The sequence below is a fragment of the Megalobrama amblycephala genome, linkage group LG14 (assembly GCF_018812025.1).
Source record: "Megalobrama amblycephala isolate DHTTF-2021 linkage group LG14, ASM1881202v1, whole genome shotgun sequence".
Taxonomy (NCBI): domain Eukaryota; kingdom Metazoa; phylum Chordata; class Actinopteri; order Cypriniformes; family Xenocyprididae; genus Megalobrama; species Megalobrama amblycephala.
In genome coordinates this window covers 24,259,589-24,275,816 of record NC_063057.1, presented here as the reverse complement: position 1 = coordinate 24,275,816, position 16,228 = coordinate 24,259,589, and the positions used below count along the sequence as shown (strand labels likewise).

Sequence of the window (16,228 nt, the reverse complement as noted above, 5' to 3'; positions counted from 1 at the left end):
TTTTAGCTTGTATAGTGTGTGATCAGGGTGGCTGAATTAATGGAAAAACATGGAACATCACCTCATCAATACAGGTCTTTGATTCCACACAGCTTGCACTGTATCTCCAATAACAAATCTGTACTGATCCTACAAAATGAATATATAAAACAACAGATAAGCACAAAAATATTACATATTACAAACACAAACAGTAATTGAACAACTAACTTTTCAAATGCAAAAAGAAAAATAGATTATAAGCATTACTGGTGGTTATAATAGCGATTAAATTGTCTTTAAATGTTACAAGATCAGATCTTTGAATATAGTTCTGCAAATTTAACAAATTTAACTAAGTCATTTAAAATGATTTAAAAAGTCAGAGTTCAATTAAAATATATTTTCAGCAGCCAAATTCTTTGAACACGCCCACACACGCGACCACGTTCATATTATATAAGAAATTATTATAATGCAATCATAAATAAATTACAGGAAACATGATTAATTCACCTCCATCTTGCGATTAAACTAAATAAGTTACACTCATAAGAACTGCTATGTTCCGGTGAAAAAATAAAAATGAAGAGAGCATATATCAATATCAAGATACTTACTTGCTTCTTTATTTGTAATACATAACGTCTCATCTGTAGTCATCCAAACGTGCGCTCCTTTGTTTTCTTCTTTGATCAGCAAAGTTGCCTCACGCATCGCGATCACAGAAAGATGGCTGAAGGTGCATTTTTCAAACTCTGGTGAAGTAATGCGCCGTCATGACGTAGTATTGTGGCGCATGCGCATGATTAAATTTGTTCAAGTTGAAGTTTTTCTAATTCATTGTTGTAGTTAGACTTACAGATTTACAGATTCTTAGATTTACAGAACTTGACTCATTCACCTAACTGAAATTCAATTATTTTATAGTTTAGTCTGATTAAAATTAAATGTATTTTAACTGAATATGAATTCAAATTAATTTTTAGATCTGTTAAACTTTTGCTTGCAATCAAATAGGTTTAATCAACTTAGAACAACAATGATATTATAAGTATTATACAGATATGTAAAGTACAGCACTGTTGCATTAAGTATCACAAATACAGCACTCCGTAAAAAAAAAAAAAAAAAAATTGTCAAATATTATGTAGAAAACTGACACTAGTCGAGTTTAGAGCAGGAGCTGGTGATAAAAATTTCAACAATAAGTTGTACAGGATTATACACTGTATAAGCAAGTGTTTTGAAATTCAGAAAAATAAATTTCAAGTGTATTAATGCACACAGTATTTATTAAAGACTAAGCACATTTAAAATACATTAACAAATGTCATCTTGGACAACACACTTAAGTTGAAATTAAAATAAATTATTTTTCATGTGCTTTAATATATAAGTCAATACATCAGAATAAGTTTACTTATTTAAAACACTATAAAGTCATAATTAAGTAAAAATTAAGTGCATTTTTAAAAAGTGCTCTTAAGCATGTTTAGAAATATTGTCATGAAAGTGTACTTTCTTTAAGTACAACTTAATAAGTCATTATTACAAAGTGCATTTTTAAAAAAGTGTTAATAAATATTGTCATTTAAGTGTACTTTCTTTAAGTACAACTTAATAAGTCATTATTACAAAGTGCATTTTTAAAAACTGCACTTAAGCGTGTTAATAAATATTGTTATTAAAGTGTACTTTTTTAAGTACAACTTAATAAGTCATTATTACAAAGTGCATTTTTAAAAAGTGCACTCAAGTGTGTTAATAAACATTGTCATTAAAGTGTACTTTCTGTAAGTACAATTAATAAGTCATTATTACAAAGTGTATTTTTAAAAAGTGCACTTAAGCATGTTAATAAATATTGTCATTAAAGTGTACTTTCTTTAAGTACAACTTAATTTGACATTATTACAAAGTGCATTTTTAAAAAGTGCACTTAAGCATGATAATAAATATAGTCATTAAAGTGTACTTTCTTTAAGTACAACTTAATTAGACATTATTACAAAGTGTATTTTTAAAAAGTGCACTCAAGCGTGTTAGTAAATATTGTCATTTAAGTGTACTTTCTTTAAGTACAACTTAATTTGACATTATTACAAAGGGCATTTTTAAAAAGTGCACTTAAGCATGATAATAAATATAGTCATTAAAGTGTACTTTAAGTACAACTTAATTAGACATTATTACAAAGTGTATTTTTAAAAAGTGCACTCAAGCGTGTTAGTAAATATTGTCATTTAAGTGTACTTTCTTTAAGTACAACTTAATTTGACATTATTACAAAGGGCATTTTTAAAAAGTGCACTTAAGCGTGTTAATAAATATTTTCATTAAAGTGTACTTTCTTTAAGTACAACTTAATTTGACATTATTACAAAGTGCATTTTTAAAAAGTGCACTTAAGCATGATAATAAATAAAAGTATTATTTATTCATTAAAGTATATTCTATTTAAGTACACTTAAGTGGCCTTTAATTTTAATTATATTGTATTATCTGCAAGTGCACTTTTTAAAAAGTATACTAAGTACACACAAAGTACACTTTCAATACAATTAAGTGCACTTCTTTTTCACAAGGGATGTCTATGTAGTGTTTTTAATATGCTTTAAGATAACCCATATGCAAATTCATGTGAGCACCATTGCTGAGTATTTTATGTTTAAAACTGCAGTAAACCAAAGACGGTCTAAAAGCCGCGGTTTGAAATAGTGGGTGCTTGTGACGTCACAGACTACCTTGTAACCAATCAAGACAACATGCCGGCTGGCTTTAGCATATCGCTCTGAAGCAGAAGAGAGAAGCTAGGTTTTCTGCTGATAGGAAAAATTGTGTAGATTTAGTAATATAGCAGGTCTATGATGTATATTATGGTGTTATGTTGAACTATTTGTCTTTGTCCACTGATGTTCTGAGTTTCAAAGCATTTTGGGATAGGCTACTGATTGTTAGAAGTCAGCTGAGATATATTTATTATTAGCTGTTTGATTACGTTTTCAAGCAAAAGGCTAATAATTGTAATTGTTATGTGTCCGACAGAACCGTCATAAGGGCTGTGCTAAGTGTGCGAGTGCATATCACGACAAAGTAAAGTGACAGCTGATTTGAAGTAAAGCCAATAAAGCTCATGTTTTTGACCTTCAAAATATTTTAATACTATAAAACAATATTGCTCTGGGTGTGTGACCATAATTCGTGTGCATAGGCCTGTGTCAGTCAGTGTGTCCCCGCACGTCAAGTTCGGAGAAAGTTTTATTCTGTTCTTTTTAAATTCTTATTTTGGCTAGTTCTGGAATGGATCAAACCATAGTTTTTAGGCTACCCGAGTTTAAGAAAAATACGCTGGAAATCCGCGCTCATTCAAGGCTTTGCATTTATTGCATGTTGGCTACTGAGAAGGCGCAGGTGCCTGCAGGATTTCATCTGACGGTAACATCACACAAATAGTTTTTTATTTAACACTATAAAGTTAAATAAGCATACATATCAAACATATAAAATAAGCATATATAGCTTATTTTGCAATATATAAGCATATACCCACTGAGCAAATTACGTCCAGAAGATGTCTTTTTGAGGTCTTGTCTCAGGTTGAAAAGACGTCCACTGAGGGGCCAGAATGAAAGTTTTTATGACGTCTTTTTTGGACGTCTTCTGGACATCCGATATAGACGAACACACAGAATCACCAAAGGAGAAAAATCACAATTCTTAAGCCACCATCGTGGAGATGAGTGTTTGCTTTAGTTGGGCTCTTGACCCTTGCCTTATTAATATTAGAGTTTGTTTGGGCTGTTAATTGAGTCATAACAGCCAGACAAGTAAAGAGAAATGATCAGGTGTTGGTTATGTTTTCACATAATCATTGATTGACCTGAATCACTGAACTCATTTAGAGCCCAATCTTTGAGTTAGATTTATGTTATTGATTACAACAGCACTGTGATTCTACAGCAGAACATCAGCTTCGTGTCCGTGTCCGTGTGAACCGGAAGTTGAACCGGAAGTTGCAAACGACTTTTCTCCAGTGTTGTGACGTATTTCCAAGTGAAACAGAATATTGAATAGAGGGCAGAGTTTTACTTTAGCGCTCCTCCTCTCCATCTCTCGCTCATAGCAGACTAACGGTTGGAGGGGAGTGGTTTAAGCGATTTCAACCCAAGCTGTCAAACTGACGTCATCAGAGAAGAAACGCCATTCAAGTCAAATTCAAGTCAAATTTATTTATATAGCACTTTTTACAATTGGTAATTGTTTCAAAGCAGCTTTACATATTAGAAGCACAGAAAAAAGAGAAGTGGTTAAAAATAAGCTGTACAAGCAAGCGTGGTAATATGTAACATATACAAGATGGTGCTACATTAAGCCAATGTCGGCTGACTCCCAGGGGTGGAAAAACCCCCCTAGGAGAAAAACCCAGCGTGCTAACACTGGGAAAAAAGTCCTAGGAGGGAAAAAAACCCCTTGGAAGATATATATAATATATGTAAATGGATATGGAGATCAAAATCTGAATTATACATTTTTATTATAGAGATTAAAAATAGATTATATATAAATATATGTAAGCGGATACGGAGATTTAAAAATCTGAATTATAGATGCAGCCAGAACTGGATCTGTAGGCCCATTGTCTCCTGGGCTACGTTGTAGTCAGGTCCAGACACAGGTTCTCCATCTGATCTGGATACGGCCTGGATCCAGCACCCGGCAAACCTCAGGATAAGCAGAGAGACTGATATTAGCGTAGATGCCATTCTTATTCTGATGTACAGGTATATCTAGTGTTATAGGAAATGTACTCGGTTCCAGCCGACCTAATTATTGCAGCGTAACAATCCTTTAACGGATTTGAAAAAAATGTTAATGTATTGATAATGTATTATGTGTATGCAAGAGCAAAGAGATGTGTTTTTAGTCTAGATTTAAACTGACAGAGTGTGTCTGCTTCCCGAACAATGCTAGGAAGATTGTTCCAGAGTTTAGGTGCTAAATAGGAAAAGGATCTGCCGCCTTCAGTTGATTTTGATATTCTGGGTATTATCAACTGGCCTGAATTCTGAGATCGCAATAGACGTGAAGGACTATAATGCACCAAGAGCTCGCTTAGATATTGGGGAGCTAAACCATTTAGAGCTTTATAAGTAAGTAGCAAGATTTTAAAATCTATACGATGTTTAATAGGGAGCCAATGTAATGTTGACAGAACTGGGCTAATATGGTCATACTTTCTGGTTCTAGTAAGAACTCTAGCTGCCGCATTTTGGACCAACTGTAGTCTGTTTAAAAGCCGAGCAGAACAACCACCCAGTAGAGCGTTACAGTAATCTAGTCTTGAGGACATGAATGCATGAACCAACTGTTCCGCATTTGTCATTGAGAGCATATGTCGTAATTTAGATATATTTTTTAGATGGAAGAAGGCGGTTTTACAGATACTAGAAACATGACTTTCAAATGAAAGATTGGTATCAAAGAGCACACCCAGGTTCCTAACTGAGGACGAATTCCAGACCAGAAGTAACTTTTCAGATTTTGATTAAAGATTACGACAAACATTTTTTTTCTGTGTAATAACTTGCACAGATTAATTGTTCACCACAAGACTAGTAATATGCACTAACAAAGTAAATAGGGTCGTATACATTTTGATTTCATGCCGATTTTAATGGATTTTTTTTATGAAGTGTCATGGATTAAGTGTTGTATGGATTATTTATGTTGTTTTGATTTTTCAAAATTTGTTAAAGCGCTTTAGATTGCTCCGCTCACTCAGTTCACAAGCCGAGAGGTGGTTGTCTCATGGTCTTGACTCAATGTGCTATTGAATTATCAAACAAACATGTTTACAGCATATATTTCTCATTTATGCAGAAAATAAATACAGTGCAGCAAGAGATTCCTTAATAAGTTTCCTTATTCAGTGCATCAACACAACGCAGAGTGGCTTCATCACCCGAGACCCTTTACACATGCATTAATGACTATTAGTGTGAATAAACAGATAAGTTTCTTAGGTAAAGACAACAGAACAAACGTCATAAATATGGGGACATTTGAGAGTAACTAATGCTAAACAAGTAATACAAATCCAATGTGAGAATGATTACAAAACAGAGAACAAAAAGTGAAAATGAAATGAAACATGATGAAATAAATCAATCAACATGTTTGGGTCTTCATGTTGATCATCTGAGATCAGCGAACACAAACATCACACCCATTATAATAAAACCACTAACACGTGTGCTTGAATTTTACTAAAAAGTGACCTGTTGTCTTTTATTTTAATTAATTCACATACAAAATGTAAAGGAATAACAGATTACCAGAGTAAGAGAGAAAGTGTAAAGCAAGCCATAAATAATATTTGTCATTCAAAAGAAATTAAATCTTAAATCTAGTTGCATTACCTTGTAATACAATGACCTGCTTCTAACTTTCATTGTCCCCTCTCATTCATGTAGTGTAATATAATAACTTGTACAAACATAATAATGATGAAAAATAAAAATGAAAATAACATCAGAAACGGGATTTAAAAGCCAAAAGAACAAACACAACACCCTCTAACTAACTCCCAACTCTACCCATGTTCTAAATTGCTTACTAAATTTTAAAAGATATATTTTAAGATATCAGGGCAAGGTGCTTTCAGTTAAGACAGCTTATACATGCATTTTAGTTGAGGACTAGCTTAAGCCTTGTCTCTGAAACCAGGCACTGAGATATTAGGGTGGTTCTGCAACTACGTGCACTTTTAAGTTCCAGTAGTGAAATTTAAGGTTTATGTTAAAATTTGTCATATAAAGCATCATAAATATACACAGTGTCATTACACACACTGACTTAAAAAATAATAAAAGAATAATATGGCTTAATGAAAAATTATGAAGCATTTATAGGTCCAGACACCATTTTTGCTCATGTCCCACACCTGTGGTTTAAATGCGTAAAATTAGCTTTTTTTTTTCAATATGACATTGTTTCAAATGAATTAGTTTTACAAAAATGTTACTTTACACTATATTAAAGTTTTGTTTATTCATTATTTATGATTTTTTTCCCCATCTAAATACACCTGTCCCACATGTTTGAGTCCTTACTGCAACACTGAAAAAAGACTCTTAATGTGACATTTGTTCAAAGCCAAACAAATCTAGTTTCTATGGAAACAGAAATTAGCATGTGAGCACATGGCTGATAGATTGGGCCACCCCCACTCACAAGATCCAGAAAACTAAGATAAAGATCATCTTTTATCTTCATAAGTATTTATTATGTGTCCTTACCATTCATCTTAGTAATTATGTATTTTGTACTACATTTTAAAAATAAATTGATATTACTGTCGAATACATGTATATGTGGTGCTAAAAGTCAAAACTGATGTATCAGACCTTGCAAGCTGCCAGTTATCAGCAATATTAGCAAAAATGTAATTTCCGCAACATGTCTTTACCACAGCATTTTTAGGTGTTGAGGTAAAGACCTAGTTTTATACTGTAATCTAAATATTAATATGCCATTTTTGCAACCCTGGATACCAAATTCATCTAATACGATGACAGAAATGCAGAGACTTGATGAGAAAAGACCCTGACAGATATGAATAGTTGGAAAAAAGAGCAGAGCAGATAAACTGACAAATCGGAAAATAAGACAGTGGAGGATAAACAAAAGAAACCAGAGGGCAAAATTAAAATACTAAAGGCCTAAAATAGTTTGTTGTTATAATACAAGTTCATATTTTGTCTGTTACTGTTTATCCCTACTATACTATTTAAGGTTAGAATCAAAATTTTCCATGGAATAAAGAATATCATAAAATCCCCTAATTTTAAATTATTTTTTTAAATATCTGTATTTACAAAAATGGACAAATCTTAAAAGTAACTATGCAAATGTATTACATTTTTATAGAAATTAAAAAAGAAAAGTATAAAATTACTGTTATTGTAATGTTGCAGTAAGGACATTTTGTAAGAAGAGATGAAAACCATAAAAAATAAACATGTTCCAAATTAAAATCATAAAATCATGTCAACATTCAATTTTCTGTACATTTCCATATACATTACAGACTGTGATGGTTAAAATTTAAATAGATTAGGCTAATGTATTAAGTAAATTTTATGTCTTAAGTCTCAGTTTGACCTTGTGTAAAAAAGCAGTACCTGAAAAAACTAACAAATGTTCTAACAACATTATAAAATTAAATGTTTTGTTGCATTCAATTGGAACACAAATGTAAAGGTGTTGTAACCCATTCTTTGGAATAAAAGGTCCCTGACAGAAATCATTAAAATAGGTGTCATGAGAAATCACTCCAGGCCTTTGTTTTTTTTGTTGTTGTTGTTTTTTTTTGGCTGCACTCTCATCTCTATTGCGTTCTGTCTTCTGGTCTCTCTGGTGTTTGTGTCGTATCTCCTGCTGTGACTGACTGTGATGTTTCTTCTCTTTCTTGTACCTGTGATTGTACAGCTGGAGAGAATCTCTCTTGTTCTGTGGATTCACTCTCTTGTTCTTGAGTTCTTGTTGCTCCAGGGTTCTCTTGTGCAATAGATGTATTCAGTGATGCTGAAAAAAAAATGTTTTAAAACTTGCACCTGCAATATTGACACACAAGCAAAGAAACAAGATGCATATGCATAATTACAATGCATAATTTCCATAAACTTCAAAGTGGGTGGGGTAGACTGATCGTTATTATTATGCCGCTGCCCCCTCCAATAGTATCCAGCTGCAGACCCGCAGCACCAGCAGTTTAAAGGTGCCGAAGAACATGTTTTCAAAAGATGTAATATAAGTCTTAGGTGTCCCCTGAATGTGTCTGTGAAGTTTCAGCTCAAAATACCCCATAGTTTTTTTTTATTAATTTTTTTAACTGCCTATCATTATAAATGCGCCGATTCAGGGTACGCGGCCCCTTTAAATCTCGTGCTCCACGCCTCAAGAGCTCGCGCTTGCCTTAAACAGCATAAACAGTTCACACAGTTAATATAACCCTCAAAATGGATCTTTACAAAGTGTTCATAATGCAGCATGTCTAATCGCGTAAGTATGGTATTTATTTGGATGTTTACATTTGATTCTGAATGAGTTTGATAGTGCTCCGTGGCTAAAGCTAACATTACACACTGTTGGAGAGATTTTATAAAGAATGAAGTTGTGTTTATGCATTATACAGACTGCAAGTGTTTAAAAAATGAAAATAACGACAGTCTTGTCTCCGTGAATACAGTAAGAAACGATGGTAACTTTAACCACATTTAACAGTACATTAGCAACATGCTAACGAAACATTTAGAAAGACAATTTACAAATATCACTAAAAATATCATGATATCATGGATCATGTCAGTTATTATTGCTCCATCTGCCATTTTTCGCTATTGTTCTTGCTTGCTTACCTAGTCTGATGATTCAGCTGTGCACAGATCCAGACGTTAATACTGGCTGCTCTTGTGTAATGCCTTGAACATGGGCTGGCATATGCAAATATTGGGGGCGTACATATTAATGATCCCGACTGTTACGTAACAGTCGGTGTTATGTTGAGATTCACCTGTTTTCCGGAGGTCGTTTAAACAAATGAGATTTATATAAGAAGAAGAAAACAATGGAGTTTGAGACTCACTGTATGTCATTTCCATGTACTGAACTCTTGTTATTCAACTATGCCAAGGTAAATTGTTCCCAACATTATGAAAGGCATTAGACAAGGGCAGCCAGTAACGTCTGGATCTGTGCACAGCTGAATCATCAGACTAGGTAAGCAAGCAAGGACAATAGTGAAAAATGGCAGATGGAGCATTAATAACTGATATGATCCATGATATCATGATATTTTTAGTGATATTTGTGAATTGTCTTTCTAAATGTTTCGTTAACATGTTGCTAATGTACTGTTAAATGTGGTTAAAGTTACCATCGTTTATTACTGTATTCACGGAGACAAGAGAGCCGTCGCTATTTTCATTTTTAAACACTTGCAGTCTGTATAATTCATAAACACAACTTCATTCTTTATAAATCTCTCCAACAGTGTAGCATTAGCCGTTAGCCACGGAGCACAGCCTCAAATTCATTCAGAATCAGATGTAAACAATATAACAGTATACAATACTCACATAATCCGACGCATACATGCCGCATGCATGTCGAACACTTTGTAAAGATCCATTTTGAGGGTTATATTAGCTGTGTAAACTTAGTTTAGGCACTGTTCAAGGCAAGCGGGAGCTCCGTGGGCGGAGAGCACAAGATTTAAAGGGGCCGCGCAGCATAAATCGGCGCGTTTATAATGATGCCCCAAAATAGGCAGTTAAAAAAATTAATTTAAAAAAATCTATGGGGTATTTTGAGCTGAACCTTCACAGACACATTCAGGGGACACCTTAGACTTATATTACATCTTTTAAAAACATGTTCTAGGGCACCTTTAATGTGTGTTGTAAAGTGTTTCCCATTTGACTAATAGTATTATTTCCTCCACGTTCCATATAATACTTAACGACAAGGAGTTTGAGAAGATTTAATGTTAATGGATACAAACACTTAATTGTTTACTTCAACAGTACTACAACCATACAAGTTTTTTTTTGTATGAATTCAAACATATTAATAAATGTGTAACATGTAAAGTGTTTCCAATTTGACTGTATACTTGATCACATTATTTCCTTCATGTTCAAATTGTTACAAATAATACTTAGATTATGTAACGTAGGCTATTTGTCAAATAAAAATATTTTTAAAAAGATAATTATTTAAAAAAGTACTATTTTAAAAAAATAAAATAAAAATTATATAAAAAAGCCTTGAACAAGTGAAACATGTTTCTCTGTATGAAAACAAATAGGATATTTAAAAAACATTTCTAAAAATAATAGGGTTAACCATTTAAACTGCTCATAATAAAATAAAAACAAGCAAAACAACAAATAATCATTTTAAAACACTTAAAAATTATAAGCCCATAACATGGCATTTCTGCAGAAAAACCTGTCTTTTCATCTCTTAAAAAACAAAATGAATAAGTTTTATTAATTAATATTTATTTAATATTAACACGATAAATACCTATGACAAATGCAAAAAAAAAACTTTAATGATAAAATGTGAAAGATGTGAACAGATTCTATAGCCTATATAGCAGATAAACACTTAAAATATATAAATATAAATTCATTCACCACATCACGACAGAAATACACTCACCGTATACGCCTTCTGTTGTTAAATGTCTCATTGGCTTAAATGCATGTTTCACTTGTTCAAGGATTTGCAATGATTAAATACATGTAGTCCTATATTTTAATATTAAATGCCAATAGCTCAGTGTCTTTAAACTATTTGTCACAAGTTTAAGACATGAACATAGAGAAGAGGCTATACAGAAATAATATCACATACAGTCAAGGGAGACATTTTACTATAGTTATGGTTACACATTTATTAATATATTTTCAAAATTATATGGTTAAAAGTATTTGTTCACAGTTTACAAATTAGTTAATGCCTTATGGACTAACAAAACATAGTTTGTATTATCCATTAACATGGTAGGATTTAAAATCCTCGTTGTAGCCTACATCATGATATCTTACACATAGGACCATAGCCTATGAACAGAAAAGTAACTTTATTTAAAAAGTATTGTTGTTAAATATTGTAGACATCGATCCGATCAAAAGCCATGCAAAAACATCTTATATTTAACATAAGAAAATTACATGTATGGGTAGTGCAAATATGACTGTTAAGCCCCGCCCCTCACTTCCGTTCTGTGGCTGCGGTTCTTAAAGGGTTAGTTCACCCAAAAATGAAAATTCTGTCATTAATTACTTACCCTCATGTCGTTTAACACCCGTAAGACCTTTGTTCATCTTCAGAACACAAATTAAGATATTTCTGTTGAAATCCGATGGCTCAGAAATTCCTCCATAGCCAGCAATATAATTTCCTCTCTCAAGACCCATAAAAGGTACTAAAGACGTCGTTACAAAGTCCATCTCACGATAGTGGTTCTACAATCAGTTTATGAAGCGACGAGAATAGTTTTTGTGATGATTCGGATCGCGTGTCAAACCGCCAAACTGCTGAAATCACGTGACTCTGGCGATCCGAATCATGAATCGATACACTGATTCATAACGCTTCAAAGCTTCAGGAAGCAGTGTTTTGAAATCGGCCCATCACTATATAAGTCATAATTTAGTTTTTTTTTGCCACAAAAACTATTCTCGTCGCTTCATAAACTGATTGTAGAACCACTGTAGTGAGATGGACTTTGTAACGACATCTTTAGTACCTTTTATGGGTCTTGAGAGAGGAAATTATATTGCTGGCTATGGAGGCCTTTCTGAGCCATCGGATTTCAACAGAAATATCTTAATTTGTGTTCCGAAGATGAACAAAGGTCTTACGGGTGTCGAACAACATGAGGGTAAGTAATTAATGACAGAATTTTCATTTTTGGGTGAACTAACCCTTTAAAATGCGGTTCTGAAACTGCAGTGCTGCTGGTCTGCAGCTGGATATGTCTCGCCCCTACTGCCGTGGATCCGCTCCTCGTCTATCAACGAGTCACCTTGTTTGTTTAAAGCAAGTCGTTTTAAAAAGTTGCGCGAACAAATGATACTGCGGTGGCTGTTACTGACTATTTAAATCTAGCGGGTTTGGTGTTTCGTGTTTCAAATCCATTGACGCTGTTTGTTGGCTAACAATTAAGTCACCCCTTCACCTAAAACAAACATACACTAAGATTTCTTTCCTGATAACCTACTTGTTTTTACTGTAGACCATGAAAGAAAGACAAAATCAAAAAAATATTAGGCTACTACATGACAGCAACTCCATGCATGTTATATAGGCTATTTTATATTGCACCCACCACTGGTACTGGGCTCCATCGTCTCCCAAAGTCTCTCCAATTCATCTTCACTGTCCAATTTCATATCACTCACTGAAGACAATCAAGACAAAAAAGTAAGAAATTTCAGTACATTAAGTAGCCTACAAAATTAATGTGTAAAAATAGAACACTTTATTAAGTACATTATTGTAATGTTAGGACGGCATATATAAATGAGGCGATGCAGGCGTTGAACCGTTTAGTTATTTTATTTGCAACTGCGCCACGTTGCAACATTAACACACTCCCCAGACAGCATGGTAACATTGATACAATGTTGAGTTTTGATCCAAACCATCATTTTGGTTGAGATTGACATTTCAAATGTTTAAAGTGTGTAGGATCAGCATTGAAATTGTGATGAAAGTTGACAGCACACATGGGTGGAGACAGTGACATTGAACTAACAGTGATTTGTTGTTGATGATCAGAGGATCATGCAGGTGTGTATCTGTGCAGAACACTAGTGGGTGTTCCCCCATCAGTGGGGCGTGTCAGTTCATAATGGGCATTTTCAACCACTTTACCCGATTTGCTCTAATCCACTGGGGGCTTGGTTTAAGGGTGGGCCTTCATGGTTTTAGTAAAGCTGCGTTCACGTCACCTCGTATTTACTGGTATCTTGAAATGGCAACACGTGACGTTATATTCGGAGCTGTTCACGTCCTTTGACTGGGAATTAAGCGTTTCCATGGCACCACTATCAACGCCTAAATGAATCTACAGCGGTCAGGTGGTACAGCGGCCACGTGGTACATGTGGGAGCTTTCAGAAAACTCCCAGCTTACAAGCTGTAATTACGATCTCTACGAGGACGTGAACGCATTTTACAAGCTAGAATCTCGTAACTACAGGAATTACGAGGCCGCGTGAACGCACCTTTAGTCTGTTGAAAAATGGTTAAAAAACATCTATTGTAGTTTGAAATTGGCCACTGATTGGTAAACGCCCATTTTGGTTTTGCATGTGCGCTTCTCAGTTGTTTAATTGATGCTTCTTCATTAGAGAGAAAACACAGGTGCATCCTATACAGAAGTCTTGTGTGTTTGACATGCATGACCTCTCTGAGTTTCAAACAATGGTGCATATATCTCATTTCAGGTTTTTTTTTTTTTTTTTTGCATGTTTGTTATTTGCCTTTGATTTATTGTTTACTGAATCTAATAAGATATATTAATTAAAGTTATTAAAGTGTTGAAATAAACCGCTCAGGTAGCAAGGTGACATTGATATAATATTGAGTTTTGATCCAAACAATCATTTTGGTTCAAAAAAATCATTTCAATGTAATGTATGTTGGATCAACATTGAAATTTTGATAAAAGCAGACAGCACAAATGCTTTAAGACAGTGACATTGAACTAACAGTGATTTGAAGTTAATGACCACAAGATAATGCAGGCATGTGTTTCTGAAATTGGCCAGTGATTGGTAAACACCCATTTTAGTTTTGCATGTGCACTTCTCAGTAGTCTAATCAATTCCTCCTCATTAGAGAGAAAACACAGGTGCATCCTACACAGTAGTGTTGTTTGTTGAACCACCTGACTTCTCTGGGTTTCAAACAAAGTTGCATTATTATTATTAAGGTCTTATTATTTCTATGTTCTTTTGTTGGTTTGTTTTTTGTGCTTGCTATTTACATTTAATTTATTGTTACTGAATCTAATAAGATATTTATTTAAAAGTTAAAGTATTTGAATAAACCATCCATTTTCTAAATTCTTAAATAGTGCATGCATCTTGATTTAGTAATATTTATTAGGATATATTTATTTATTAGGATATATTTATTTATTAGGATATATTTATTTATTAGTGCAAGTGGCATGAAAATGAGCAAGAATATCATACTTTACACATAGCCCATGTATTGCATCTATTACTCAATGCTTGCAGAGCACCTTGACTTCTTTCCTTTAATATGAAGGCAGATGAGGATGGACAGTTAAAAAAAAAAGAAAAGAAAAGCACCCTCTTGATAAATGTAACATTTATAATACATTGAGTTGTAGTCGATAGGATCATCACCTGACCTGGGACTTGATGCTGTTCTGTACCTTATCTCCAGCTCCCTGATTACTGCTTAATCAGGTAATCATTCATATCCCTGAATCTGTATCAAATTTGAGGAATGCAACTAATCTCATTTCTGTTTAGCCTGTTTCCACTGAAACACAATAATAAATAAATAAATAAATAAATAAAAGAAAAACAACATCTTGTGTTTTAGAAAGTGAATGGCATGGCTATTTTGTGATATTTAAACAGATTAAGGTCTATGTAAGGTGAATCTGCAGCTTTAAAGACATTTTCGTTAAAAAAAAAAAACCCTAAGCTCTTTTATTATACAAGATAAACTTCTTTCTTGAATGATATGTAGTTTCACAGAAAATTAACTGAGATTTGGCCATAGTTCAGAGGTGTTTGTTCCTCTTCATGAGGATTTTAGCTTCAACACACCTGCCTGGAAGTTTCCATTGATCCTAATGACCTTGATAAGCTTCTTCAGGTGTGTTTAATTAGAGCTGGAGATAATAGGCTTGTTTGAGATGAGCAAATTCTGCGCAGAACCGATCACCGGTGATCACTGCGAGATGCATGCCGGTTAGAAATGTGTCCGAGGGTGGGCCGCCTTGCTCTGATGTCATGCCGACGTGTGTCAGAAACCTCTCGCGAGGGCGAGGCGGCCTCCTCGGATTCTGCAGTCGAGCGCAGTTGCTCTCCACCGACTGCGCTGACCAAAAGCATGATGGGAAACAACTTGCTGACGACACAGCTTAAAGCTTATTGTTTAAACAACCGTGATTTATTGATCTCTTTTAAAATGTTTGATTTTAAAACTCTAATACCATGATTTTATGTGTATAAATTATGTGTGAATATTCCTAAAGTCGCTGACAGTGCGATCTCTCTGTGGGTTATGTGATAGTTATCAGATTTATAAAAATATATAAAACATGTCTGTAATTAAAATAAAAATGATTGATACACACATCCTTCGAATGAAAATAAATATCAAGTACTTTGGGTGTTTTGTTCATTATGTTTATTTTCATATAAGAGCAAAAGAACTTAAATTACATCCAGTTCCCTTTCGAAAGGGAACTTCTACTCTGCGCTGAAATCGCGCTATGGGGAACGTCACGTGACCCGGTGTTTCGAAACCTTACTACCAAAAACTCCAATCCTATTGGCCAGTGACAGTCATATGGCGCGACCCGGAAGTATAAAGGCGCGCCTACGGAAGCAGTCAGTATGCATCGTCTTTTCGGGACTGTTGTATCGACCTACTGCTGTGTATTCTTTATTAAGAATTCC

General features: G+C 34.0%; 1 protein-coding gene across 1 annotated transcript in view; it reads right to left on the bottom strand.

Annotated features, from left to right (window-relative positions):
- Positions 1–5,619: 5,619 nt before the first annotated feature.
- The window catches only part of LOC125244369, a 53,083-nt gene continuing 42,474 nt past the window's right edge, over positions 5,620–16,228 (bottom strand). The window contains exons 8-9 of the mRNA XM_048154461.1: positions 12,887–12,958; positions 5,620–8,568 (exon numbers count right to left, since the gene is read on the bottom strand). Of these exons, the coding sequence (XP_048010418.1) occupies positions 8,372–8,568; positions 12,887–12,958 (269 nt within the window). The 3' untranslated portion in view covers positions 5,620–8,371. The remainder of the gene's footprint in view (positions 8,569–12,886; positions 12,959–16,228) is intronic.